Raw genomic sequence first — 26,266 nt, 5'->3', positions numbered from 1 at the left:
GGAGGGCCAAGTTGTGATTCTTGAGCACACCCATGAACAAGGATATAGACCCCTGCCATAACACCATTTATGAACTACTCAGTGTCAACATTCACCGCATATTTGCTCTTTCTGCGGATAATCGGCCCATAGAAGTAAAGCAAATAAGGCACCAACGCCATAACTGCACTGATAGACCCCAGAATGGTGAGGGTATACTGCACGCCGAGAGCCTCATAGATCGGACCTCCAGCAACAGTCACACCTCCCGCCACCACATATCGCGTGAACACGAGGAATCCCAGAGCGGATGCAGAATATGCGTCGTAGGAATCGATGAGATACATGTATGCAACGATGAAGATGGTGGTGATCCCGTAGCCGAAAACGACGGAGGCAACGAGAGGGGACCAGATTGAGATGTTTGGCTGTGGAGACAGAGAAAGGTTAGCCTGTTGCAAAACAAGTGGGTGTATCGATATAGGCTTACATTGCTTGTCCATCCCATCCAAAACAAGCTGATCGGCACTGCTACTGCGTCACCAAGCATCGTGTACCAGAGTCTCATCTCAGGTGCAATAGTGGGCTTATCTCGAGCATAGGCCTTTGCAGTCCAGCTGTAAACCACCGGCACCACGTCGATGACCGGAAAGATGCCAACGAGCATACCAGCCCAGCAAAGCTTGGTCAGTCCTTCGGAAAGGCCATATGCATCGCCAAAAATATAGGTATACCCCTCAAGAAAGGTAAAGAGGACAATATAGATAATCGTCAGATAGAGTGACATCAGGATGATAATTAGTTCAGAGTAAAACATCGCAAATGGCCGGTATACGGAGGTCTTCAATCGCTGACCGAGGCTCTTCTGATTGATCTCCATGGGAGCTCTGTATCTCTCATCACCAGTCTCTTTTCGCAGAATGGAGGCCTTCCAGTAGAGAATAAGGCTGCCATATGTCTCAGGCTGGAATAAAAGGACCAGAGCGAGAACCACACCACCCATGATCAGCGTTACCCACTCTAGCCAGCGCCAGCCTAGTATGACTGGAATATAGCTCCCGATTATCTGGCCGATCATGGGCCCCACAAATGCAGGTAAAGCGTAAACAGGAAAAGCATAGATCTTTTCCAGAGGGTTCCATAAGTCGGCAACTGTGCCACCGGCGCAGGTTAGCGGGGTGGAAGCGAAGAGGCCGGCAAAGAAACGAAAGATAAGGTGACCATGGAGGTTTGGGGCTAGTCCTGATGCCATGACGAAGATCAAGAAAAGGAGCATTGTTGTGGAATAAATGGCATTGCGCCCGAAGGTTTCAGAGAAAGGGCCAGAGAGAAGGGAACCAAATGCGAAACCGATAAGGAACAGAGCTGTTCAGAGACATGAAGAGTTCAGCTTTATGCTATGATAGAGTCCAGTGAGATGCCACCATACCTGTTGCTAGAGAGCCGACAACTTCGGATACCTGGAAGTATGCGCTATATTCCCTGACACCACAAGCATCAATCGCCGAGGCGACAGTCACGGCCACTGCTATCAATGACACTAACAAAGTCATGAAGAGCTTCCGTGAGGTGCTCAGGTTTGCAGGATTTAAGGGATCATTTTCCCCTTCCCAGCCCACAACAATCGCAGCGTCAGGGGCCGTCGATCCGGCGGGCAACTTCTCCAGGCTACTATGATAGCCGCTCAGTTTGCAGCTACATAGACTTGTATTAGACACTCGCGCACCTGATTAACTTGTCACCTAGACTTACTTAGGACCATGATGAGCGTTGACAGAGTAGCTCGGACAGCTGCAATCATCTTTCAGCTTTGCCAAGTGCTGTTGCACGGATTTTCGAACCCGTTGGTATTGGAGATAAGCTTCCATTTCCTGTATCCTCTGCGTGACAAGAAGGAAAGAAGGATATAGGCGAGTAAGATGTTGAAAACTTTCCAACGAAAGAATGAATCTAGCAAACTTCTATAGTCATAGCATCTCCGATCCGCTAGCCTCTATCTCCGATCAATCGGACTTTGGTGGAACGAGTTTATGCAACCCTATACAGCCAAAACGGCAATGATACTTATGAAAGTCTGGCTAGATACATACGTAAGTCTATTCCATACACGAACCCTGGGGATATGTAGAATCCGTCTGCTTTTCTTCGCCATAAGTCCATACATATAGTGAACTGTATGGCAGTTTGTATTTTCCGGTATTAGTAATTTGATGAAATCACGTGACCTGATTGAACTAGACAGCCTCAAGCTATGAATCAGTCAATAGACGCTTCATTACGCCTTACGGATATAGTTTGGCATATACAATCCTTAATAGTGGGTGGATTGAATGTTGTCGACCAGGTTTTCCCGGTTCCATGGGAAAGGTCTTTCTCCTGTGTAATATTGGGAACTTCTTTCTCCGACCCTCACCAACGGGCACCGATCTTCTTTGTGGCAATGTGGCAATCTTCAATGACTCAATCAATGCTATCTCTGACCAACAATCTCCACCTCGGACTCTTGTCCTGAACAATAACAAGGGCTTTCGTGTCTTCGTTTATCCCCATTTTCTACCAGGGGAATGCTGGGCAACAACTTGATCCATAACGGGGCCATCCAGGAAGTGTCCGGATTCCTTCGGCGAAAGCGCAAAGCTGTTAATTGCGAGGAATGTCGACGCTCTAAGTTGCGATGCGATCGTCAGCATCCTTGTGGCGCGTGCAAGCGCCGCAAGCGCGAATCTAGTTGTTCATATGAGACCCCTTCTGCGCCATCTGTATCAAGAAAAACTCGCAGGAAGCCCGTGACCACTTCGGCGTCATCTGCGTTGAGTGGCGGAGCAGAATTCCCGGCTACACCGACACGAAAGAATGCCGTCTCTTCAATTTCACAATCCGAACAGACTATATCTGAAGTAGAAACATCACCTCCCGGTGTACACTGGGAAACCGTGCTTGAGCGCCCTGCGCCAGAGGAGGATGTTAATGACACACTATCACCCCTTTCTATAAGCCCTCGCATCTCTCTCCAGGAAATGATTGACTCGCTTCCCCCGAAGTCATGTTGCGACTATCTGGTTTCACACTTTTATAAACATATCTTCGCATTGTTTCCCATTCTTCACGGTCCAACTTTCCAGAAACAGTATACGGCGATGTTGCAACGCCCTCAAGATGTCGACTTACCTTGGCTAGCTTTGCTTTTCGGTTTATGTTCTTTGTCTCTGAAAACTCTAGATGAAAGTGACCCCAGGCTAAAGTGCGTCTGGTCTCAGCTGCCTTCGAGTATCACACAAGCTGCAAGCACGGTTCCTATCACGGTTTCTGTGTCTCGCCGTCTGCTTCGGACTGCAATAACCTGTCTTCTGCAGGGCGATTTCTTGATTAGGCACACATTCAGCACCTTCGAGGTTCTATTAATGGTGATATACAGCCTCTCTCACAATGAATCTGTCGACCAAGGCTGGGCCCTTTTGGGAATGGCATTGAATATTGGCATTGCGTTACGTTGCAATGTGGAACAGAAGAACCTGGGCACCATCGAGACCGAAAGGCGGCGACGCTGTTGGGCTGGTCTTTTGACATTGCACACGTATCAGGGAATGCTTTCCCGGGATTTTGATATGTCATACCTTCTCAGCGTTCAAGCTCCTTTACCTGCCGATGTTAATGATGTCGATGTTACCAACGAGGGCATTGTGCAGCAATCTTGTAGCGAGCCCACACAGATGTCCGTCATGATGGCCAAGCTTCGACTGTTCCGGCTTTCCACTCAGATCTGTCGTCATACCTCGAGGTCTTCACGTCTCGACCAGCAGGCCTTGCGTGATCTCGATGCTGCGATAGCGGAAGAGCAAGAACGGTGGGACGCGGCCTATATGGTTGATGGCTCTCCCAATATTTTGGAATCTAATCGCTACGCCTATTGGTGCGTCTTACAGACGTACGCGCATCATCTCTACCTTCTGCTACACCGGCCGTTTCACCATTCCAAAGCATCTTGCTTTCTTCCAATCTCCAGAGAAAGGTGTATTAGCTCCAGCGCAGCTCTGATTTCCCTTCACAGACAACTCTACGAAGCTCCAATCCTCCGAAACTACTTCTGGTGGCTTAGTGGGGTGATCAGTCTGAAAGCACTCCATGCAGCCGTGGCCCTGAATTCGTGTCTCCAAGATGACCCAGAACATAATTTGGACTCTTTTCGAGAGGAGATTGAAAGCTTGACTGCCCGCATGAAAGATCTCTCGGGCCGAAGTCATATCTGTCACAGAGCATATCGCATACTTCGCCATTTACAGTAAGCTACCTAATGTATTCTGTCAAATTCAGTCAACTAAGCATACATTCTCAGAGCTCAAGCAGGGGCGGGCGACCCACCAGCAGGGAGCTCGGAGACCCCGTTCGAGAATCTATTTGAAGATTTGACAAATATCCGAGAATGGATGGATGCAGATCTGGTCGATTGGGTATGTTACCTTCCTCTGGATATCGAGCTTTGGCTAATGACTCAGAACATGGATGGACAATTCAATGTCTTTGCACCATAATTGAACATTAGCATGACAATATTGTAGGACCAAGATATCTCGCGTTGGGTCAATTCCGGGACAGAAGACATGCCGTTTGCCCGGAAACAAATATTCAACAGCGACTCGAGCCAATTTCACGGCCCATCATTTGATCCCATCGAGTATGATTATCTTTGTTGATTGAGGCGTAGAATTGAACTCTAATGATTGATTTAGGAAATCAAGCATGTGCCTCCCCCCTTTCAGGACGATGTCAATCTTAGGACCTCCCGCTCAGCACACACCAGACACCGATTGGTGCTTTCCTTGTCTGCAAGAACCTTTTGTCCAGGTTTCGTAGCCACAGACTTCTACTGGAATTGTACGGAGGCTTAATATCTCATGTCTACGAACATGAGAATGCCCAGAAAGCAGATTCCCTCGTATGCTCTCATGCTTTGGGTGCCTCTTTGCAGCACTCGTTCTATCCGACGATAGAGTTCGTGGAAGTGGAAGCCACGGGGTTTTCCAAGATGACAAGCACTCTGAAATAGACTCAACGTGGCTCAGCCCACTCGTATGGTCAACAAGTTGCTACCGATCTCGGTTCGTGTTACTCTCGTTGCAGGATCTGAAGAACCAGGATCACTGGTTGCCCAACCACACACATCGCCATATTACGTTTTTGTTTGACATCATGAATGGCGAGACAGAGTGCCCTTTAGGATTTGCTTCTTTCGTGTAGCTCTCTCTTTCCGTGTTCCTCGTGTGTTCTATTTGGCGGTCGTATGAGGCCTTGTGGTTTTCACGGCAGGGCCAAGGGAATAGAGTATTTGTGGCTTCTTGGCAGGATGCAGCAGCTCATTAAGCGCACATTGGCCCATACACATGCAAGGATTACAGTAGAGATGTGGGATGTTCGTGTGTGGTAGAAAATGCATCCCACGGTTAGCTTGATGGCGTGCTCGGGACTAAAAATTCGCCATGGCAGTGGAGGGACTCGGCCACTTCCCGGCCACGTCGCCCCTCCCAGGATACACCTGGTCAATGGCGCCGTAAACCATAGCATTGGCGTTATATAGGATATTAAAGTCTTATATAAAATTGTGTCTGATGGTGATATCAAAAGCCTGGTTCAGTAGAGACAGTTCCACATGAATACAGACGGTTGAGCTTAACCCTTCCCTGACGCGGTCCCTCAACCACCACCATAACATGCTTAAAACAAGTTGTTTCAGCCTTGTGGAGCAAGTTACTCCACTTAATTCAGTAATGCCAGCAGTAAAAAAAATAAAGGTGGATGTGAGTGGCATACCAGACTTATGGTATGATTGGATTGGCACTTCACTTACCTTAGTTCTGAGCGTGGAGACCGACAGCATGATAGATGGGTCTGCTTTTGTGGACCCTGGGCCAACCTTATCCCGTCTGTTTACGCAGCACAATAGACACACAGATTGGGCCAGGTTGCAGAAAGCTTGGGTGATTGCATCGTGCCCCTCATATTTCCTCTTTTCCGTTTGTAATAACTTTAGACCACGGAAGTAGAACTAGCTTCGTGGAAGGACCGCCTAGAGTCCGTTCTGAGCAGCGCTTACTGCGCTACATGAGGGATCCCTGCAGACATAAGCCAGAACTGAGCCTTTCTGGCGAACACGAAAAATGCCACCCATCTAACGTCTTACGAGTGATCGTCAGGCAGCTCATCTTGATCAAGAAGAAGGCAATCACTTAGTCTCGTGTTTTTTTAAATTCATCTATGGTTCAGCCATGTCGAAAAAGGCCAATGCGCGCTCGGCATGGGCGTGGAGGTGCATCTGGCCGGCACATGGCAAGCCCCAGCTGCATTGCCATTTCGGAGCTAAAATCACGACATCGATCCCCTGTTCTCTGATAAAATATCTAAGACTTCTCACGCGATAAGCTTAACATTTATTATTTCCCTCCAGATCCCATTCCTCATCGGTATATGCCACAGATCTGAAAGCTCTGTCTGCTGACACGGAAAATGACCACAAAAGTTGGCCATCTTCTAGCGAAGGTGCTCGGAATCGATCTGGCATCGAACACCGACCCATACCTTCGTGATGGATCAGATACTGCTGGTCATTATGTCGAAACAGAGCCAACAGCCGGTGAATGGCTGCGCGAGCTCATACCATCATGTCGCCAAATTGGTCGCTATTTCTACGACTTGTTCCCTTTTCTTCACTGGATCATGAGCTATAACTTGCAGTGGTTCATTGGTGATCTGATCGCAGGTGAGATGCCTCATAACAGTTACTGAAGTGAGTGAGGCTTACATCTATAGGTGTTACTGTCGGGGCTGTGGTCATCCCACAAGGCATGGCATACGCCATCCTAGCCAAGTTACCTGCCGAGTATGGACTATATTCCTCCTTCATGGGCGTGTTAATATACTGGTTCTTCGCCACATCAAAGGATATCACCATCGGTGTAGGTCTTCCATTGCCTTGTCACGACCAACAACTAACCCGATCAGCCGGTGGCCGTCATGTCCACCTTAGTTGGAACCATCATCATCGAAGTTCAAAAAGACTACCCTGACGTCGACGGCCCTACGATCGCCGGAGCCCTTGCCATCATCTGCGGTGCGATCGTGACCTTCATTGGCCTGTTCCGTCTCGGATTCATCGTCGACTTCATTCCTCTTCCTGCGATTACCGCCTTCATGACCGGATCTGCGATCAATGTGTGCGCCGGACAAGTCAAGACAGTCTTGGGAGAAACGGCCGATTTTTCTACCCGTGGATCGACATACATGGTCATCATCAATACCTTGAAATATCTGCCCACCTCGCAGATGGATGCTGCCATGGGCTTGACGGCACTTGCCATGCTGTATGCCATTCGCGCAGCATGCAACTATGGAACCAGGAAATACCCTCGGAAGGCAAAGCTCTTCTTTTTCCTGAATACCCTTCGCACGGTCTTTGTGATCCTGTTCTATACGATGATTAGTGCTGCAGTCAACCTCCATCGTCGCAACAATCCGGCCTTCAAGATGCTGGGCAAAGTTCCTTATGGGTTTCAGCATGCGGGTGTTCCCAAAATCAACGTTGATATTATCAAGACCTTCGCAAAAGAGCTGCCGGCAGCAGTGATTGTCTTGGTGATAGAGCATATTGCTATCTCAAAATCCTTCGGACGCGTCAACAACTACACCATCAATCCTTCCCAGGAGTTCATCGCTATTGGCATCTCAAACCTCCTCGGGCCCTTCCTGGGTGGCTACCCTGCCACTGGTTCGTTCTCTCGCACTGCTATCAAAGCCAAGTCCGGTGTACGGACGCCGCTGGCCGGCGTCATCACCGCCATTGTTGTTCTGCTTGCCATTTACGCCCTTCCAGCTCTCTTCTTCTTCATTCCCAGCTCATCACTTTCTGCTGTTATCATTCACGCCGTCGGCGACTTGATCACACCACCTAAAGTCATCTACCAATTCTGGCGCGTGTCACCTCTTGATGCTGTCATTGCTTTAGTCGGTATCATCGTCATTATCTTCTCCAGCATTGAAGACGGCATCTACTGCACAATCTGCATCTCGGTCGCAGTCTTGCTATTCCGCATCGCCAAAGCCCGCGGTCAGTTCCTCGGCCAGGTCCAGATCCACTCCGTCATCGGCGACCACCTTGTAGAAGAGACCGGATCAGCCAAAAAATTCAACTCTGCCGCTCAGCTTTCCGGTTCCGACTACAAGCACACCTCTAGTCGAACCGTATTTCTCCCCTTGAAGCACACTGACGGCTCCAACCCAACCATACCCATCACCCAGCCTGCTCCAGGCATCTTCATCTACCGCGTCTCCGAAGGCTTCAACTACCCCAACGCCAACCACTACACCGACAATCTGGTCGAACACATCTTCGACTCTACCCGACGCACTAATCCATCTTTATATGCAACCCCCGGCGACCGACCATGGAATGACCCGGCCCCTCGCAAAAGCAAGGCCGAACAGATCGCCAACTCCACCGAGAAACCTTTGCTGCGTGCAGTCATTCTGGATTTCTCTGCCGTCAACAACGTCGACGTGACCTCGGTTCAAAATCTGATCGATGTCCGGAGCCAGCTGGACCGGTACGCAGCCCCGGACCGAGTCCAGTGGCACTTCGCCCATATCAACAACCGATGGACCAAGCGGGCTCTCGCTGCCGCGGGTTTCGGTCGGCCTTCCGATGTGCCTGAGCTCAAGCCGATCTTCAACATCACGGAGGCAGTATACTCTGGAGATAGTTCAGACCAGCGCGCCAGTGATATCGAGTCGCAAGCCGGTGATCAATTGAAACAGAGCAAGAGCAGGGATGACAAGAACGCTGGGGTCCTGAGTATACGGGAGATGGATGAGGCAGCCAAGGGCTCGGAGAGGACAGCTGTGCAGCGACGCGGAGATGGCAAGCCGGCGGTGGTGACTGGGGTGAACTTGCCATTGTTCCATATTGACTTGAAGAGTGCTCTGGAATGTGTGATGGCATCGATGTCTGGTACTCCAGGCAAGGTGCATGCCAGCTAATGTGGTTTTCGTGTTAGAACTTCGTACATAATTTTAAGTTAGACAATATTTAGCCTATTTATACAAGCTTAACCATATTTCCCCAGTACTAGAGTGACTGTAGGGCTAGCCGAGACCTCCACATAGTCCCATCTTCGCGACGATCCCAACCTATTCCCATCGGCGACTCTCTCGGCGAAACCCCGCATCTTAAATCAGACTGTCCGCGGGGTAAAGAACAATATCTCCATTTATTGATGTTATATATCCTTCTTTCCCACTACTTTTTCGTAATCATACACACACACACCAAACATCTTACAACTAAGAAAATACAAACATGGGCTCCATCTCCCTCACCGATATGTCCAACCCTTCGTGCCTCCTCTACGGCGCCCACGACGCCCGCTACGAAGACCGACCCATTCCCACCATCACCTCCCCAACAGACGTAACAATCCGCATTGCCTACACCGGCGTCTGCGGCAGCGATGTACATACCTCCCTCCATTCTCCCTTTGCCCCTCTTGTCCACCCACCCAGCTCCTAACCAAAATCCAGGTCCACTTCTACCTCCACGGCGGCATCCACCGCCCCATCTCCCCCTCCAACCCCATAACAATGGGCCACGAATCCACCGGCATCATCCACGCCGTTGGGCCCGCCGTGACCACCCTCTCGCCAGGCGACCCCGTAGCTCTCGAACCCGGCTACGCATGCCACCGCTGCAACCTCTGCAAATCCGGACGATACAATCTCTGCCGGGAGATGAAGTTCGCCGCCGTCCCAAGTGTATGTCACGGCACGCTTACTCGCTTCTTCAAATTACCGGCCGATTACTGTTATCGTATCCCGGAGGGGACGTTGGGACTGGATGAGGCAACGCTGTTGGAGCCCTTAGGTGTGGCGGTGCGGTCTGTCAGGGAGGTGGGGGTGAAGCCTGGGATGAGTGTTGTGGTGTTTGGGGCGGGGTCAGTGGGCGTGTTGTGTATGGCTGTGGCGAGGGAGTTTGGGGCAAGTAGGGTGGTGGGGGTGGATTTGAGTGAGAAGAAGTTGGCGTTTGCGGAGAGCGTGGTGGGTAAGGGGGTTTGGGGAGGTGGGTATGTTCCGTCTGGGGATGGGGAGGTGGATGGGAGGAGGCTGGTTGAGGGGTTCTGCGATGGTGATGAGGAAGGAAATGCAGGGTTTGATGTTGTTATTGAGGCTACGGGGGCAGAGGCTTGTATTAATCTTGGGATAGAGGTGGTGAAGGTTGGAGGGGCGTTTATGCAGACGGGCCTGGGTAGGAAGAATGTGGATTTTCCTATTGGGACGGTGGCTGGTAAAGAGGTGGTGGTTAAGGGGTGTTTTCGGTATGGGCCAGGAGATTATAAGCTCGGGATGCAAATGGCTGTGGAGGGGAGAATTTCGCTAAAGAGTTTCATTACGAAGATTGTCGGGTTTGAGGAAGCGGTTGAGGCGTGGGAGACTACGGCTAGAGGAGAGGGTATTAAGACGTTGATTAGGGGGGTGGATACGCCGGTGGAGGAGTAGGCTGCAGTCTGCTGCATCGATTGAGTAGTGCATGTAAGGAGTAGATGAAGCTGGATAGCTAGCTATAGTTCTATCCCCGCATGCATCCGGACTAAGCCCTCTGTGCCTGAGTGGTCATCCTCTTTACCTCGTCCTCCAAGATCTCCGGCAACGTCGCCTCAATACTCGGCTGCGTGGGCGTCCATTCCAACACCTTGGCTCCTCTCCTGGCACGTCCCCGAGAATTCAACCCCCAACTCAGCGCCTCATACCCGCCATACCTCTTTGCATCCTCCAAACTGATCTTCTCCTTCTCGACCCCAGAAAGCAAACCTAGCTCTGTCGCAGTCAACGCCGTTGCCACAGCCAGCTCACCCCAAACATGCTCCCCATTCTCAGTGAGATAATATGCCCTCTCCCCCCACAGCTCCGGATCATCGCGTCCATGCACGGCCGCCTCTACAAGCAGCACATACAACTCGCTCAAATCGTAAATGTGGATGTTATTCCAGATTGACTTGCCATCTCCAATGAGCGGTGCTTTCTCAAGCTGCAGGGTCACCTTGGCCAGCTCGTAGACTTGTCGTCCACGCACGGATACAGGGCCTCGACCACGTCCTATGCAACACCCATTAATACCACATCCACCCTTGATTCCAGGAAAGAGATATTTAACATACCATAAATAGTAGGCGGACAGACCAACGCCGTCTTCACCACATCCCCTTTCGCTTTCGCCGTCTCAAGTACTACCCGATCCACATTGCGATGGAACGCATGCTCCGGCAGATTCAACAACTCGTCCACTCCGTCCCAGTCATCGTAGACCTTGTCAATACCTTCACCAAACACGTTTCGATCCGTGTCATGGAACGTAAGGATACCCGTGCCGCCGGTATGCAGCCAGTATCCGGGCTTTTCTTTGCTGTGGCCTTTTTCTAAGCCTTTGGCGATGGCGTTCGCGGCACCTTCGTGGTCGGAGGCGTCGGCGGTGTCTGGCTTATTAGTGATTGGAAACTCTATGACAAACACGGTGATAGGGTGGGACACACGCAAAACAATATCAGCTTCAGCACTCTCCTTCTCTAGAAGAGCAGAGTCATCTAGGTCGCCGATGACAACTCTGATGGAAGGGTACTGGGCTTGGACCTGTTCGGCCTTTTCTGGGGACCGAACCAACACGGTGTATTTATACTCAGGATGCTTGGCGAAGATGGCGTAGAGGGCATCGCCGCCGATGTAGCCGGTTGCGCCGGTGCTGGAAGTCAAGTGTTAGCGAGATATATATGCGGTAGTACGACTGAGTGGAGTGGTACATGAAGATCTTGGGCAGAGTGGTCATTTTGCCAGGATATATGCTTTTTGAAAAACTTAGATACAGCCTGGGTCTTGTTACGTCTGGAGAGTAGCGCTGTTATATCTCAATTGAGAGGTATTGACATTAATAATAGCTGTAGGCGATGAAGTCAGTCCGTAAGCCAATGACGTCGGATTCACCAGTTGGCGATTGATAAGTCCTTTCCGCCTGCCGTATTAGGAATGCTCGGCCGACGGCGGCTTCCGCCGACTACAAGTCCGGGGTTACCCCTTTCTCGACTCAGCTTAAACTCCGCATGCAGGGTTCGACGACTACCCTGTTACCCCTCCTGCAATTGCCGGATACCGGACACTTCGGGTGTATTCTGGTGTTACTGATGCTCAATTAATCGGCTTGACTTCGACATACTGCTGATGTAGAGGGGTGTGGTCCTGCTAGGCAGCAGGATATTTTGGGATCTGTGGCGCAACACATTCAGTTTCGAAATGAAGCTTTAATGTGACAATTGCTTTTCTGGAAAGCACTCTACTCCAAGGATGGAGTGCTTGTCGAGCAACAAGCCAAAGCTTAGATAGAACTCCGAGACTGTGACATGCCCTGATCTGCAAGTCCGCTATCCTACCACTGCCCTAAATACAGAGGAATGTGAACTGCAGGTCAAAGATAAGATCTTTGAACCATGGAAGCATCCCAATAAGGTATGCTCCATATCCACCCATATCACTTATCAACATGATCAAATTTTTCTTCACCGGTGGGGTCTCGCCCGCAATGGCATGATCTCGACCAGAGCGTTGCTACGGTACTCTTCACGCCTGAAGAAGCTTGGGCGGGATGAAAAATTCGAACTACCAATGGCATACATCTCAAATGCCGCTTCAAGCCATTCCACCGTTCTAATTCGACAGCCCGGAAGCCTCCAAGAACAGGACGCGCTGCCCCCTCCATCCAGGTGGGTCTCAGCTTTCTCCGAGGTCTGGCGGGTGAAGTTTCTTCCACGCGTGCAACTCGCTTTAATGAGATTTGCTGCGCACATTCTTACTGAAATAGAAAAGCCTGTGAGAAAATTAGAGTTGTAAAAGGCTTATATCAGTTATGGTCCTGTATACCAAGAGTCATGGTTGGTATAGACAATATCAGTTTCATCACGGCGTGACTCACGATGCACGACCACCCGCATATCTCCGCGGCAAGCTTTTACGTACCAATCGAAGATAAGACATGTGATCCAGTTTACTTGATGGCTTGGCTGTCGGGTGATATCCGCAGTGTCTCTGCGTCTACATAAAGCGGGGTTCTTCGCTGCCGGCTTTTCATTTCCCCTCTCCCCTCACTGTTCGCTCGCTCTGAATGATCATTCCGGACAAAATGGGTGCAGACCATATTGCAGCGGCCAGTGATGGCGTGACTCGTGAGAGAAACATCGAGGCCCAGAGTGCCTTTGCTTCTACTTTGGTGGTGGATGTTGAGAAAGCGGCTCATCCCAAGGAAGCGCCCACTGACAGACCTCATACCAATGTCTATGGATCCACCATTGACACTCCCACTTCTATCGCTGGGACAGACGCCGTCTATGCGGCTAAGGCAGCGCTTTTGAACCAGGCAATGTTGGATATGGGTATGGGGTTGTATCAATGGTTTCTGTTCATTAATACCAGTGTGGGGTGGTTCCTCGATAGTGTATGTGAATACCTATACAATTAGTGAGAACATTGAGGAATTTGCTAACAGATACAGTTCTGGTTGATGTCTTTCACGGTAATCGCTCCCTCCAGCGCCAACGAAGCCCAGTTCTTCTACACCGACAACAAAGAGGCCTACCTCTTCATCAGTCTGTACGTCGGTTTGACCACTGGCGCCACCGCCTGGCCCTGGATGTCCGACATGCTGGGCCGGAAGTGGATCTTCACGAGCACCCTGGTCCTAATGGGAATGGGTGGTCTCGTCGGTGCCGGAATGCCGTCTTTCACCGGCCTTTGTGTCGTCGGCTTTGTTGTTGGCTTTGCAGTGGCTGGTAACCAGGTCGTAGATGCGATGGTTCTGCTCGAATCTGTTCCCGCATCCCACCAGTTCCTTGTCTCCATGCAGGGTGCCATGTGGGGACTGGGCCAGCTGGTAGCAGCAGCTGTAGGATGGTGAGTCTACGTCCCCATTACCAAATAACCTATCACATCGTCTAACAACCACAGGGCCTTCATCGCCGAATACACCTGCGGCACCGGCCCCGACGAGATCAGCACCGGCGCAGCCCTGTCACACCAATCCCGCGCCGACCATTCCGGCAGTAGCAGCAGCAGCTCGCAATGCCACTACGTCTCCAACAAGGGCTGGCGCTACGTCTGGTGGACCTTCGGCTGCATGACACTCTTCCTATACCTGTGCCGATTCGCCTTCCCCCTCCGCGAAACCCCCAAGTATCTCCTGTCCAAGCGCCGGGACGCCGAAGCCACCCAGCTCGTCAAGGACATCGCTGCCTACAGCAACCGCAAGACCTGGCTTGAGGAGTCCTCCTTTGCTCGCATCGACTCAACCGTAGATGCCAGCGCCCCCGAGTCTCGCCGCCAGTCGCGCACCAGGTCCCTTCTGTCCTCTGCCGGCGCCATCGGCCTCCCCGTTCTCTGTCTCCTCTGGGCCATCACCGGGCTGACCTTCACCCTGCACAAGACCTACATCAGCAAGTACCTCACCACTAAGGGCGTTGACGCCGTGTCGGCCACCTCAGTGACTACTGGATACCTGTACAGCCGGTACCTGTACGTGGCGCTGTGCGCAATCCCCGGTCCGATCGTCGTGGGTCTTCTCATTGAGGCGAAGGGACTTGGCCGCAAGCGGACTGGATCTATCATCGCCGTGTTGACGGGTCTATTCATGTTCTTGGCTACGGTGTCGCGCTCGAGGGATGCGCTGCTCGCGTTTGAGTGCATTCTGTCGTTCTTGCAGACAGCGACAATGGCGGTGCTGGTTACTTACTCGGTGGAGGTGTTTGCTGCTCCGTTCCGTGGCTTTGGTCTGGGTGTTGTGGGATTCTGCTGGGGAGTGTTTGGGCTGATTGCTAGTATTATTACGACATTTGAAGGTGCTGTTGCCGATGGCGCGGCGGTGTGGTTCTGCGGTGCGATTTGGGTGAGTATGGGTGGTGCTTGGATGGCTGTTCCTGAGACGAAGGGTCGGGCTGCTGCTTAGATGGTTATTAATTGATGTAACGTGACGTGGAATGAGTGATGAGATATGTTCTTGAGTTGGTGGCAGATTAAAACGATTAATGGCAAGTAATGATGAAAAAGTCTATATACAAAGATATTGCGTCTACAACGCCCTCCTATACACCCTTTGGTAGATAATAGCCACAACCCCAAGCACAGCAGAGACTCCCAACAACCACTTCGCAAGTCCTCCTCTTGCCTTCCTCTCAACCCTGGGCTTCCGAACCATATACCAAGGCACAAAACTACCCAGATCTTCTCCCTCACTCGCAAGCTCAAATCCATGCTTCAGATACACGGGCCTTGCCCCAGGAGCAGAAACCACGAACGTTTCGAGGCCCTCTTTATCCGCGCGGCTTGTTCCCCACTCGATCATCCACGACGCGACGCCTTGTCGTCGGTACTCGGGCTTCGTGCCGAGCATGTTAAGATCTGATCAATTAGCCATATCCACGACCAAAACCACTTAACCCAAGAAATGAGGAAAGATAAAAAGGTGTCCCTTACAATAAAACCTCCTCTCCCCCATAATGCCCCCAATCATAGTCCTGAACTGCTCCAATGTTTCCTTGAGAAGCTCAATATCACCGACGTGAGATGGATACGTGGCGAGGAGTTCTTGAGTTTCGGGGTCTTTACCCTCGGCATAGTCTTTATTCTCATCGCCGTTCGCTGGATGATCTTGCTGTATGGGGGCAGGGAGCTTCCACTCCAAGAATCCGACAAGCTCGTCATCTTTCTCACTATCAATGACCTTCAGGATGTGGTACTTATCAAGCCCCTCCGTCAGTTTTCGGGTGAAGCTGGCTACCCACCAAGCGTGGATCTCGGGGGTGTTGGGCCAGAGACGCTGGTCCACGGGGGTGGTGAAGCATTGAAGGTAGAGGGTTGCGAGCGCGTCGGCGTCGGAGGGGGTACAGGGGAGTTGTTTGAGCATTTTGTATTATTTCTTCTTTGAGACTTATGATATTGGTGTTTTGGTAAGTACTGGGAGTTGGATTTGCTGAACAGAACAGAATGACACACCCCAAGTGTGAGAAGAAAAGCCAGGAATTGCTTTGAAATTAAATAGCCGGCTAGTTAGCTGTGCCAGCACGGCTTACGGAGATTACGATTCTTTTACAAACGCTAAGATAGTATCTAATCGCGCTAATTACTCGGTACAAAGATATGAATGGCTGAGGGTGAGATGAGGATTACTGCCCGGCACTTGGTTGGACTAGTGTGTAGCTAAGATGCATTAGTGGGTTCCTGTCAGGCCACCACCATTTCCTGTTAATCCGCTTGGATGACTGTACTTTAATTATCGTAGACATTTACATTATCATTAAAATTTTTGATCCATATATCAATATGCGTTGAACCCTCCGTGACTGGGGTCTAATGAGTCTTCTCCAAGATGACAGGCTCCGGACTCCGCATTGGACTCGACATCCGCGGGTCGTGCGGGTAAGTTTGGGTCTGACTCTGAGCCGGTGCCTGTGGGTATGGGTGTGGGTACGCCTGCGGCTGTTGTCCCTGGTGCCCGTAGCCGTAGTCGTGGTGTCCCTCTCCCTGGGGATGTTGTTGTACCTGACCTCCCTGTCTAGGTAAGAACGCCCGGCGATTTAATCCCTCTCTAGCATTCGAACGATTCTCTCCGCTCTTTGTAGCTTCAATTTCCCTCTTGACCCCCTCATACATATACTCGATGAACTGGATTTCGTCCTGAATATCTAACGAACAACCAGCCAGACACAGCTCGCGCTCGCGCTGCTCGATATATTCCCGTATATTCCGCCACTCGTTCTGATAGTGTTTCAAGCGATCCGGCAGCCCCGAGCCCTTCAGGTAGGTCAGCACGCCGGCCATGATGGTGTTGATGGCGCCAAAGGCCGTCACGGCAGAGTGGGGACCACTGGCGGCGCCGAGAGCCGTTAGGGCAGCGGCCACAACGATCTGAATACCGAGGCAGACGTTGATGAGGATGCTGAAGAAGCGGTAGCGCGTGGCAGCGGACTTTTCGGCCTCGACGACACGCGTGTAGATGCCGATGTTGGGGGCCGTGCGACTGAAGTGGTGCAGGGTGTTGAGGGCGGGAATGCTGTCGATGCCGGTGAGTGCGCGGAAGACGAGGAGCTTGTCTTGGGGTGGGATGAGGGAGCTGGCTTGTGTCGTGGAGATGGTGAGAGGGGGTTTGTTTGCGGGCATGTGTGCTGTTGGCATGGGGCCGTGAGTTGGGATGTTGGTTGGAGGAGCCGGCATGGGCTGGGCAGTGCTCGCGCTGCCGTTAGGGAGAGGGATGTCATAGGGTGGGTTGGTGTGATGAGAATGTCCTTGTGGGATAGGAGGAAGGCCTTGCTCTTCGCGATCGAAGGCGGCGTGGAGGAGCCGTCGAGCGAAGTTGGGTCGGCGATTAGGAACGGCCATGGTGAGTTGAGGAAGAGGAGAGGGTGAAAAGATTAGCGGATTGTGTGCGATTGAGTTGCTCGTGAAGAGGGTCCAACCCCTTTATTTGTAGCGGGGTGGTGCTTGATCCAAGCTCCTTTTCGTCATTTCCGGCATGGTGTTGAAGGGTTTGATAGGTTGCTCAGCACACTTTGATGGGCGCCACAATTTCTGCTAAGGACGGATATGCCGTGCGCTGAGCGGAAAAATAGCAGGAAGAAGCTAAACAACACCCTGCATTGGTCCATTATTGGGGTGTCAGACCGTCGAGGGTTCAGCGGGCAAAACTCTGAAGATAGAGAGCTGGCGGGCTGGACCCTCGACCCACAGCGATCGACACAGTTCGGCACGAGTCATGGGACGTGCACCTTGTCCAGCAGTGAGATGAGAGAGGTGGAAGTTGGAACCGATTGGCTTGTCGGCAGTGGGCCATTCATGGTGGACATGCAGTGGACAGCTTTGGGGGCAGCTGAACGGGCCTGGCGTTCCTGAGCACTGAATGTCAGTGGATAGCCAGTGGATGTGTTGGAACGAACTAGCCGAGGGATCGCAATGTGATTCGCCGTGCCATTGTTTCGATTGTGATGTGACAGGCAACACGAGTCCGGCTGATGGAGATTGTCAAAGCAAACAAACCATCCTGCAGGGAAAACAAGCTCTAAATTGCCCGTCCACCCGTTCGTGACGGGTTCACCCGCTGTGTGACTGTGTTGGTTGTCGGAGAAAAAGTTTGGCGCCCGATGAACCCGTGTTCTGCATCCCGTCTGGCATCTCCACAGCTTAACGGACTGACTGGTCGCAAAAACAGGTCACTGGGATGGCGGGCTGAGGCGATGCCGGCGGCTGCCCGAACCATGGATGTGAGGCTGTCAGATACAACACAAACTTGGGACTGCAGCTGCAAGCGAACCGCCGATCGGTCATGGCTTTACGGGCCGAGGCTAATTTCCTTTGTGAGTCTTGGAGTGAGAGTAAGACGGACTGCCATGAAGCAACATCAGTTATGCGTATTATGTATAGACATCTGTTATGTATCTCATCAGCTTCACACTGGTCGGGCTGTAGACAAGAAAAGAATGATGATAAGATGTTTTTCCTATCTCTGTTATCTCTCTTTCTTTGGGTCCATTTTTTAATCTCCGACTTCTCCTCCCCGCGCTTATTAATCCATCTGCAACCGGACATTCGACGCATAAATGAAAGAAGCGCAAAAGATCCCCTCAATGGCGCCATTGCTTCCATTGATATCCTCAATATAATCCCCAATTCCACTTCACCGTCCTTCCAAACCAATACACGTATTGTACTCTCAATATGGGCGAAGCACCCCCCGTCAAAGAGCACCTAGTCATCGCCTACGCCCGCGATCTTCCGCAATGGCTGATCGACGAGACGCAGGCCAAATTCCCCGACGCCGAACTTTCCATCCTGCAGCTACCCAATTTCGCGCCAATTCCTGCTGGTCGGTGCTTGCATCTCAATCCCTGTCCAATTTGGATCTATCATCACTAACCAGCTGAACGTACCAGAAATCGCACGCAAAATCACTCTGCTCGTCACCTTCAGCAATCTCCCCGCCCCGGAAGATGCATCCAAGTAATACCCCCTGTCACCCCAAAATTCAGACCCGGGAATAGAACAGAATTAATAAAATTCAACTTAAAACAGAATCAAACTCATCCACTCCCTCTCCTCCGGACTCGATCACCTCCTCTCCCACCCCATTGTCAAAGAAACCTCCATCCCGCTCACCTCCAGCTCGGGCATCCACGGCCCCCCAATCGCCGAATGGACCATCATGAACTGGCTCGTCGCCTCGCGACGCTTCGTCTACACCCATGAGAACCAACAGAAACATATCTGGGCCAAGAATGTCGACTTCATGAACACCGTCCATGATCAAGTGGGTAGGAAAGTTGGAATTCTTGGATACGGAAGTATCGGACGACAAAGTACATTCGCACCCCTCCCTCTGCACATTTTCAGGAAAAGTACTAACAATGGGAAAAGTCGGCCGCGTCGCTTCGGCCCTCGGAATGCAAGTCCACGCCTACACAGCCTCGCCGCGCCCGACTCCTTCCTCCCGGAAAGACAACGGCTACATTGTCCCCGGCACCGGCGACCGCGACGGCACAATCCCTGTATCCTGGCACCATGGGACAGACAAGGCCTCAATTCACGAATTTCTGTCTCTGGGGCTCGACCATCTGGTGATCGCGCTGCCGCTGACTCCGCAGACCACCCGCATGCTTGGAGCTGAGGAATTCGAAATCCTCAGTAATGGTGTGTCTGCGGGTCGACCGCGTCCGTATCTTACGAATATCTCTCGCGGCAAGGTGCTTGATCAGGATGCGCTGATTAAGGCGCTGAAGGAGGGAGTGCTAGGTGGAGCCGCGCTGGATGTGGCGGACCCGGAACCCTTGCCCGAGGATAGTCCGCTGTGGGACACGCCGAATGTGCAGATCAGTCCACATGTCAGCTCCGCAGGGAGGGAGTATATTCCGCGTTCGCTGGATATTATGAGGGAGAATGTGGGGAGATTGGAGAGAGGGGAGGAGTTATTGAACGGATTTAAGAGGGGGAGGGGGTACTAACCCTCATTATTGGTTGAATAAATTCATGTATATGACTTTTGGTATTATTAATTCATGACTAGTTCATACATATACTAACTGACTGAGAGAATTTAATTATTGAGAAAGCCAGCCCCGAATACCTTCTTCTGCGACCACGCCCAGCACGCCCGCTCCAAGAACCACCCACGTCCAGGGGTTCACTACCTCGGTGAGACCGGGCCAAAAACTGTTCTTCTCGCGGCGCCAACTCTGCAGCTGCTCGTATTTGTGCAGGTCCTCAGTGCGGTACCGTGTCTCCTGGCTGGCTTCGGTCTGGCGGTCGCCGCCGACGAAGCGGAGGAAGAAGTAGTTGGTCAGGGGACCGAGTAGGACGATCGGGTTGAAGTTGTTGGCAATGTTGAGCACGGCGAAGGAGATGTGGACGAGGGTATCGCCGAGGTAGCTGGTTTCATTAGCTTGGGTTCTCTAAACAGCACGAAAGAGGGATAGGAAGGGATAGCTTACTTGGGGTGTCTGACGATACTCCACACGCCGTGCTTGCACAGATCGGTCCGTTCCTGACGGTGCATCTCGAGCTGCGCATCGGCCATAACCTCCATGGCGAATCCAGCGCCGAAGAGTGCGACACCAATTGCCCGGACGACAGACTGGACATCGCTGTCCAGCGACAACGTCGAGGAAGTCAACCGGAATGGCACGGTGAAGGGCAGGGCAATCAGGGTGAGGAAAGCCGCCTCAGGGAGATACTGCTTGAGCAGAGCCGAGGTCCAGAACCCATTAGGGTCTTCCTTCTTCAGCTGGTCATAGCGCGGGTCATCCTTGCCGCGGGTGATAGTCCGAGAAGCGATGCGAGTAAAAAGCCGAGTACCCCAAACCGTAACACAAGTCAAGAGCACCTTTTCCGTCCAAGAGAGAGTCGACCAGGCAGTTTGCGGCGAGATATTATGGTAGTAGACTTGGTGTCCGATGGCGCTCCACCAGGCGTTGATAACTTGGCTAGACGGCCAGCACCAGTCCTTGATTTCGGCGCGGTCGGTAGCCTTGGATGCGATAAAGGCAGCGATGTCGAGAGTCGTGTGGAGAGTGAAGGAGGGGAGGATGGTCGATTTGAAGATCCCGATGTCGGCCGTGTGAAGCCGTGGGTGGGGGTGTGGGATATAGTCGTTCCCAAAGGGAGCGCTCCCGGATATATTCATGTTGACTGTGATGATCACTCAACTGTGCTTGAGGTTGAAAGAGATCGAGAATGTGGGAGGAACTGGATTTGGTTTTATAGAAGGGGGGTGTCAGTTGATGTCAGTCTTATGTAACGGCGTCATGACGATGACGTTCACTGCTTTGCGGGCTGGTGGAGCCGCCCTGCCAGGGCCAGACTGGACCCTGATCAGACCTGCCGAGGTTCAGGTCGTGTTCATATTGCGGATGGATACATTAGTTCAGAATTAATGTTTGCTACCTTGTATATTAACATATTGTGTCTAGGTAGGGAAATTTCATGCAAGCTGGTCACTCGAACAGCCGAATCGCTAGCTGGCGCCGATAAGATAAGATAAGATAAGATAAGATAAATAAAGAATGCTATCACTTGGATTGCCCGCGCTGCGCTAAACGAGAGAAGTTGAAATGCACATCCGGTATTCCCGACCGTTCTTTAGTCTGGTAATTGCCCTGCATCAAACTGGTAAGTCGATATCTCCAGATATCAAACACTCTCTCTGTATCTTTATGTGAATGGTCAAAGGCGACAAATTGATCTCCACATCCAGTATACAGATCCGTCTTGGTTATATGGTCGTATGTGGTCGATATGAGCGGAATGTCGGCCTGCTGGGTCAGACCCAGACTATATAGTTCATTTTCATCTGGAATATTTTCCAATGGCAACTTGTCTGTGTTGATCCTTCTAATCCTTGATATGCCATCTTCATACTGATCTTGCGCCCTGTGACGCATTAAACGCGACCGTGGGTCATGTGGACTCAGCACGGGCTTCACGGTCGGCTCGTCTTCTCGGTCAGCGTCGGGTTGACTATGAAGTGCAGCCTTGGCAGCTAGATACCGACTCATGTGGGGTGAACTCGTTGTGGTCTGGTTTCGCCGACTTCTAAGTTGTTCTCGATGCCTAAGGATAGCTTCCCTCTTGCGGTTCTCAAAGTCAAGTGCACGGTCCAGCTCCTGGTGGTTATTTCCTGAAAGAAGCTGGCGTAGAGTAGCGGAAGACTTCTCAGGGGCAGGCGCGTGATCTTCTCTAATTTTGGGGTCTGTGGTACTTCCAAGCAAGGGAGAACCAGTTTCTTCAGGCTCCGCGTCTGCTTCGGCAGGGCTAGCCTGGGTCTCGGGACATTGGTTCTGAGCGGTAGCAACGCCATTCTCTATCGATGCTGAGCCACTTGGTGACCTTTCTGGTGAGCCAAATCGCTCTTGCGCCAACTGCTGCAACGAGCGCTCGTCTCCATCGTCTACAGGTACCTCGCCAATGTTTGGTTGAGACAAAGGGACTGGAGTCTTCCTCAACCAGCTATCAAGGGCTCCGTTTTCAGGATGCGTGCCATGGTCCATTGAGGCTTGCCTTGTCCTGGGAAGAGGAGTTTGAGGTGTGCCTGGACTAGATGGCGAAGACTGAGCCTCAGTCACATAGCCAGGAGCAGTCGTCGAGCTGGCAGAGGGACTCGGTAAGATGAACCCTGGAGAGCTCGTCTGCAGTCTCTCTCGTAAGTTTCCTCGGCTTTCAGTCGGATCTCGCACGATTCCACACCTTCCTGTCTTATCCGTATGACTGCGCGATGAGGAGATGTCGCGAGTCGGCATCGGCATGCTTTCTTTAGGTATTGACCAGGGGTTGCTGCTCGCACTCCTCAGCTCCAGACGATTCTCTGTGTGTGCACTATGTTGTCCCTCTACAGCCGGAGTCCGTGGTGTTGAGGAGGCATAACTGCTTGCCCGTGAGTCATCCGGACTTTTGCTGGCAAGAAGGATGTCAAACGAGTTTCTATAAGGAGCAGGTTCCTTTTCCTTGTTGACATTCCTTGATCTCTCGGCTGGTTTTGCTTCTATACCGTACACATCACACAAAAGCTCCTCCACCAAGGAGAGAAGCTTCTCTCGGTCTTCGAGAAGGACATCATCTTTGGCGGGCTCAATGTTGACGTCGTAGCTTGCATTAGTGCACTGGAGCTGAAGGCACAGAAGTGGATCGGTAATGCTTGGAGATGGCTCCTGACTGGAAGCAAGCGAGCGTATATAAGACTTGAATAATTTGGCAATATTTTGCGCGACCCCTCGGGAGGTCGATAAAGGCCTGCCATCGATACTGATATACTGACCTGACCCGTTTACCTTGGTAAGGTCTGACTCTGTCAGTCACACTCAAGTACTCACAGAACAGCTACATACCGGACATTGGCCTTGGAAGAAGCGCGACTATTCGAAAAGACCTGTCGCTGTCGTTCTCAGGTGGCCAGGCCTTGACAAGACAACTAGAGGAAACTTCGGTGCCCACAACCTTTAATACTGCATCTACGAGGCTAGTGTTGTTGCCTGGGGCATATATCCAGTTGTTCGTCTCTGTCTTTGCTCTGAGGACCCTCAAAGACAAACGCTTGGAGGGCTGGGCAATAGCGTATGCTTGTACGAGCTTCTTGATCCTCACGAGTGTCTTGGCAGCGTTCTTTATCGTAGTTTGTCTCCGGACAGGGATGTGTTTGAACAAGTCCGTTATGCGGACACTGGTACCTACTGGATGTGACGCTCGCTGGGTACTACGTAGGTCAGCTTTGGACTTTCTCAATCGGCGGTGGTAATCACCTTAGAAGCTCTCCATTTCTACCATATTTGATAGAAGAACCAACCGGCTCATGCGGTACTCTAGTGGTGATAGCCACGCCACTGGATACCTCCGCTGCGCTAGCAAGTGCTTCGCCTCTGAAACCTAGAGATTTCCCACCGATAGTTCTAAGATCCTCGACGGATTGAATCTTGCTGGTGAAGGTGCGTTTGCAGACAAAAGAGTGGTCACTAGCGGGGATACCGTGGCCATTGTCTTTCACTTGTACTACGTCAAGTGTATTCTGTGAGATCTCAATGGAGACTGAAGTAGCTGTGGCATCCAAGGCGTTGTCCAGGAGCTCTTTGACAATGGAGCAGGGATCGGAAATAACAGACGCGGAGCCAATTGCCCGCACCGCTGCAGGGGACAGCGCGGCGATTGGCATCCTTAACGGAACACAGGTAATTGGTCAGTCATTTGGGTGGCTTTGAGCAAGATGAGCGATGGATAGTTTTAGAATATATATTATATAGCAGAATTTAGATGAAGTATACGATGCAATAGACTGTCCTGGATGATCAATGGAGATGAAGAATGAATGAAGAAGTATTTCCACGCACAACATAGAGATTGATCACGTGTGCTGAGTCAGCCACACCACGTGGCTTGTCAACATCGACAACATTCTGTCTTGTCTGCCACTCCATCATTCATCGCGTGCTGCCAGTGGTTGGACTCGGAGATGTGATGTGCAACCAGCATGGCTAGCTCTTTATTCCAGTTGTCGCAACTAGCGATTCCATCAGTTTGCATCTTAATTAGCTTTCTCGCGTACAGCTCGCAGTATTTCTTTGTGTACTTCGAGCCAGCTCCGCTCAGGGACACCGAGCTATGGCGCCTTAACATCTTTGCCCTGTGCATCTGGATATGTTATTATCGAACTTGCACTGTAGATCCTGGTCGCATTCCCAAAGATTGGAAGCCATTAGACAGTAAGCAACTTGAAGCCGACCGTGCTAGTGGTCGTCAACGATGGTGCCGTAAATGTGAGGCATACAAGCCGCCAAGAGCCCACCATTGTCGAACGTGCCAAAGGTTAGTTATATCAAATCAATAGCTAGGGCTTTATACTGATGCCAGCTACAGATGCATTCCAAAGATGGACCATCATTGCCCATGGACCTCGAACTGTGTCTCGCACTTCACGTTCCCTCACTTCGTGCGTTTTCTGTTTTACGCCGTAATAGGAATGTCTTATCTCGAAACCCTTCTCTATGAAAGAGCGTCAATAATTTGGGCTTCCCGGAATCGTCCGAGCGTAAGATGATTACTCTAGACGAGACGACGCAAGCTGATGCAGAAATTTCTTAGTATTTAGGCCCTAGTGCGCTGCAGATGGGCCATTTATTCGTTCTCCTTGTAGTGAACAGCTTCACGGTCTTCTTTCTCATGATCCTTCTCGGTCGGACCATCTGGTCTATGAGCATTAATACGACAACCATCGAAGAATGGGAAATTGAACGACATCAAACGCTGGTTCGTCGGTCCCGTCACTTCGGTGGGTATTTGACCGGACCAGGTGGCGTAAGGATCCGAATCAAAAAGCAAGAGTTTCCGTACGATATCGGAATCTGGTCCAACATCAAGGCTGGGATGGGCGGAACTGCAAATGTTGGTCGATTTTTATCCATAATCGTTTTTCTCCGCTGCAAGCTAATCTGCTATTTAGGTTCTGAGCTGGTTTTGGCCGCTGGCCAGAACTCCTGACCGTCGGACAGGATTAGAGTTCGAAGTGAACGACTTTGAAGGTTAGTGAAACTTGCTATATGGCACCGATATTAATGACGGACTGACCCCAAAATAGATCCTAATGTTACCTGGCCACCTCCCGACCCAGACAGAATCCCGGTTACAGCCAGAACAGTCATGGATGATGTCGAGCCCCAGACTCCAGCAATTTACGGGAGGACGGATGATAGCCCCAGTGGGGCGCCGAGAGCTAGCCAGGAAATCAGACGTCGTAAGCGCTTCCATGATCGGGCACAGGAAGAAATAAATCAGAGCGGCTCTTCTCGGGAATCTTCACCAGGTTATAGTACCGAGCCCGAAGATGGCGAGGAAGGGTGGAAGAATTCTGAGGGCGAACGGCTACGTGACTTTGGGGTCGAAGAGGACGTCGAATTCTACGACGAGGAAGACATCCCACTCGCCATTCTGATGCAACAAAAAGCACAACGACAATAAAAATTCTTCCATTCTCGGTCAGAAACATGATTGCGTACATAAAATTAAATGCTAAAACGCTATAATCATTAGCACTAGCCCTCAGCATTTAAATCGTAGTCATTCTGTTCCATCCTGAACACAGCTTGCAAGTTCCACCTAAACCCAAGTACAGGTGGCTAGTGCCACATTAGAAACCCGAAAATCGCAATAACGGCAGACAACGATGTCCTGAATTCACTTGTAGCGTTCAATTACA

The 26,266-nt window shown here is 51.2% G+C and overlaps 12 protein-coding genes across 12 annotated transcripts; 6 read left to right on the top strand and 6 right to left on the bottom strand.

The window, feature by feature from the left end:
* Positions 1 to 74: 74 nt before the first annotated feature.
* On the bottom strand, positions 75 to 1,847 carry BO87DRAFT_445948 (MFS transporter; the record flags this gene model as incomplete). Its single annotated transcript, XM_025628192.1, has 4 exons — positions 75 to 407; positions 470 to 1,344; positions 1,409 to 1,674; positions 1,732 to 1,847. The coding sequence occupies 4 exons, from the start codon at positions 1,845 to 1,847 to the stop codon at positions 75 to 77; spliced, it is 1,590 nt and encodes a 529-aa protein (XP_025483607.1).
* A 696-nt stretch (positions 1,848 to 2,543) lies between these two features.
* BO87DRAFT_350725 (uncharacterized protein) lies at positions 2,544 to 4,618 on the top strand (the record flags this gene model as incomplete). Its single annotated transcript, XM_025621092.1, has 3 exons — positions 2,544 to 4,258; positions 4,313 to 4,427; positions 4,473 to 4,618. The coding sequence occupies 3 exons, from the start codon at positions 2,544 to 2,546 to the stop codon at positions 4,506 to 4,508; spliced, it is 1,866 nt and encodes a 621-aa protein (XP_025483606.1). The 3' UTR covers positions 4,509 to 4,618.
* A 1,859-nt stretch (positions 4,619 to 6,477) lies between these two features.
* BO87DRAFT_445934 (SLC26/SulP family anion transporter) lies at positions 6,478 to 9,003 on the top strand (the record flags this gene model as incomplete). The annotated part of the gene is made up of 3 exons (XM_025628191.1): positions 6,478 to 6,730; positions 6,781 to 6,926; positions 6,973 to 9,003. The coding sequence occupies 3 exons, from the start codon at positions 6,478 to 6,480 to the stop codon at positions 9,001 to 9,003; spliced, it is 2,430 nt and encodes an 809-aa protein (XP_025483605.1).
* A 262-nt stretch (positions 9,004 to 9,265) lies between these two features.
* On the top strand, positions 9,266 to 10,813 carry BO87DRAFT_445930 (NAD(P)-dependent alcohol dehydrogenase). The gene is made up of 2 exons (XM_025628190.1): positions 9,266 to 9,475; positions 9,544 to 10,813. The coding sequence occupies exons 1-2, from the start codon at positions 9,323 to 9,325 to the stop codon at positions 10,513 to 10,515; spliced, it is 1,125 nt and encodes a 374-aa protein (XP_025483604.1). The 5' UTR covers positions 9,266 to 9,322; the 3' UTR covers positions 10,516 to 10,813.
* BO87DRAFT_350717 (nucleoside-diphosphate-sugar epimerase) lies at positions 10,573 to 11,934 on the bottom strand. The gene is made up of 4 exons (XM_025621091.1): positions 11,811 to 11,934; positions 11,547 to 11,752; positions 11,175 to 11,489; positions 10,573 to 11,112 (listed from the first exon to the last, which is right to left on the bottom strand). The coding sequence occupies exons 1-4, from the start codon at positions 11,834 to 11,836 to the stop codon at positions 10,607 to 10,609; spliced, it is 1,053 nt and encodes a 350-aa protein (XP_025483603.1). The 5' UTR covers positions 11,837 to 11,934; the 3' UTR covers positions 10,573 to 10,606.
* Positions 11,935 to 13,001: 1,067 nt separating this feature from the next.
* Positions 13,002 to 15,076, top strand: BO87DRAFT_373040 (sugar transporter). The gene is made up of 3 exons (XM_025622440.1): positions 13,002 to 13,492; positions 13,550 to 13,947; positions 14,002 to 15,076. The coding sequence occupies exons 1-3, from the start codon at positions 13,181 to 13,183 to the stop codon at positions 14,993 to 14,995; spliced, it is 1,704 nt and encodes a 567-aa protein (XP_025483602.1). The 5' UTR covers positions 13,002 to 13,180; the 3' UTR covers positions 14,996 to 15,076.
* A 2-nt stretch (positions 15,077 to 15,078) lies between these two features.
* BO87DRAFT_412773 (GNAT family N-acetyltransferase) lies at positions 15,079 to 16,047 on the bottom strand. Its single transcript, XM_025626522.1, has 2 exons — positions 15,523 to 16,047; positions 15,079 to 15,447 (listed from the first exon to the last, which is right to left on the bottom strand). The coding sequence occupies exons 1-2, from the start codon at positions 15,950 to 15,952 to the stop codon at positions 15,119 to 15,121; spliced, it is 759 nt and encodes a 252-aa protein (XP_025483601.1). The 5' UTR covers positions 15,953 to 16,047; the 3' UTR covers positions 15,079 to 15,118.
* A 336-nt stretch (positions 16,048 to 16,383) lies between these two features.
* Positions 16,384 to 17,465, bottom strand: BO87DRAFT_326396 (uncharacterized protein). Its single transcript, XM_025620143.1, has one exon. The coding sequence runs from the start codon at positions 17,422 to 17,424 to the stop codon at positions 16,396 to 16,398; it is 1,029 nt and encodes a 342-aa protein (XP_025483600.1). The 5' UTR covers positions 17,425 to 17,465; the 3' UTR covers positions 16,384 to 16,395.
* Positions 17,466 to 18,640: 1,175 nt separating this feature from the next.
* Positions 18,641 to 20,036, top strand: BO87DRAFT_350710 (D-isomer specific 2-hydroxyacid dehydrogenase family protein; the record flags this gene model as incomplete). The annotated part of the gene is made up of 4 exons (XM_025621090.1): positions 18,641 to 18,904; positions 18,972 to 19,038; positions 19,111 to 19,394; positions 19,453 to 20,036. Exons 1-4 carry the CDS (start codon positions 18,757 to 18,759, stop codon positions 20,034 to 20,036), a joined length of 1,083 nt encoding a protein of 360 aa, XP_025483599.1. The 5' UTR covers positions 18,641 to 18,756.
* Positions 20,037 to 20,096: 60 nt separating this feature from the next.
* Positions 20,097 to 21,241, bottom strand: BO87DRAFT_326393 (DUF1295 domain protein). Its single transcript, XM_025620142.1, has 2 exons — positions 20,523 to 21,241; positions 20,097 to 20,460 (listed from the first exon to the last, which is right to left on the bottom strand). The coding sequence occupies exons 1-2, from the start codon at positions 21,212 to 21,214 to the stop codon at positions 20,133 to 20,135; spliced, it is 1,020 nt and encodes a 339-aa protein (XP_025483598.1). The 5' UTR covers positions 21,215 to 21,241; the 3' UTR covers positions 20,097 to 20,132.
* A 358-nt stretch (positions 21,242 to 21,599) lies between these two features.
* BO87DRAFT_455693 (putative DNA mismatch repair protein) lies at positions 21,600 to 24,345 on the bottom strand (the record flags this gene model as incomplete). Its single annotated transcript, XM_025628678.1, has 3 exons — positions 23,823 to 24,345; positions 23,412 to 23,776; positions 21,600 to 23,365 (listed from the first exon to the last, which is right to left on the bottom strand). The coding sequence occupies exons 1-3, from the start codon at positions 24,227 to 24,229 to the stop codon at positions 21,600 to 21,602; spliced, it is 2,538 nt and encodes an 845-aa protein (XP_025483597.1). The 5' UTR covers positions 24,230 to 24,345.
* Positions 24,346 to 24,500: 155 nt separating this feature from the next.
* On the top strand, positions 24,501 to 26,122 carry pfa4 (putative palmitoyltransferase with autoacylation activity Pfa4). The gene is made up of 5 exons (XM_025620141.1): positions 24,501 to 24,879; positions 24,931 to 25,102; positions 25,156 to 25,455; positions 25,514 to 25,592; positions 25,649 to 26,122. The coding sequence occupies exons 1-5, from the start codon at positions 24,545 to 24,547 to the stop codon at positions 26,026 to 26,028; spliced, it is 1,266 nt and encodes a 421-aa protein (XP_025483596.1). The 5' UTR covers positions 24,501 to 24,544; the 3' UTR covers positions 26,029 to 26,122.
* The last annotated feature ends 144 nt before the right edge of the window (positions 26,123 to 26,266 follow it).

This window comes from Aspergillus neoniger, assembly GCF_003184625.1.
Source record: "Aspergillus neoniger CBS 115656 unplaced genomic scaffold BO87scaffold_4, whole genome shotgun sequence".
Lineage (NCBI taxonomy): Eukaryota > Fungi > Ascomycota > Eurotiomycetes > Eurotiales > Aspergillaceae > Aspergillus > Aspergillus neoniger.
Note: the sequence above shows the minus strand (reverse complement) of the source record. Positions and strands in the feature narration are given on the sequence as shown.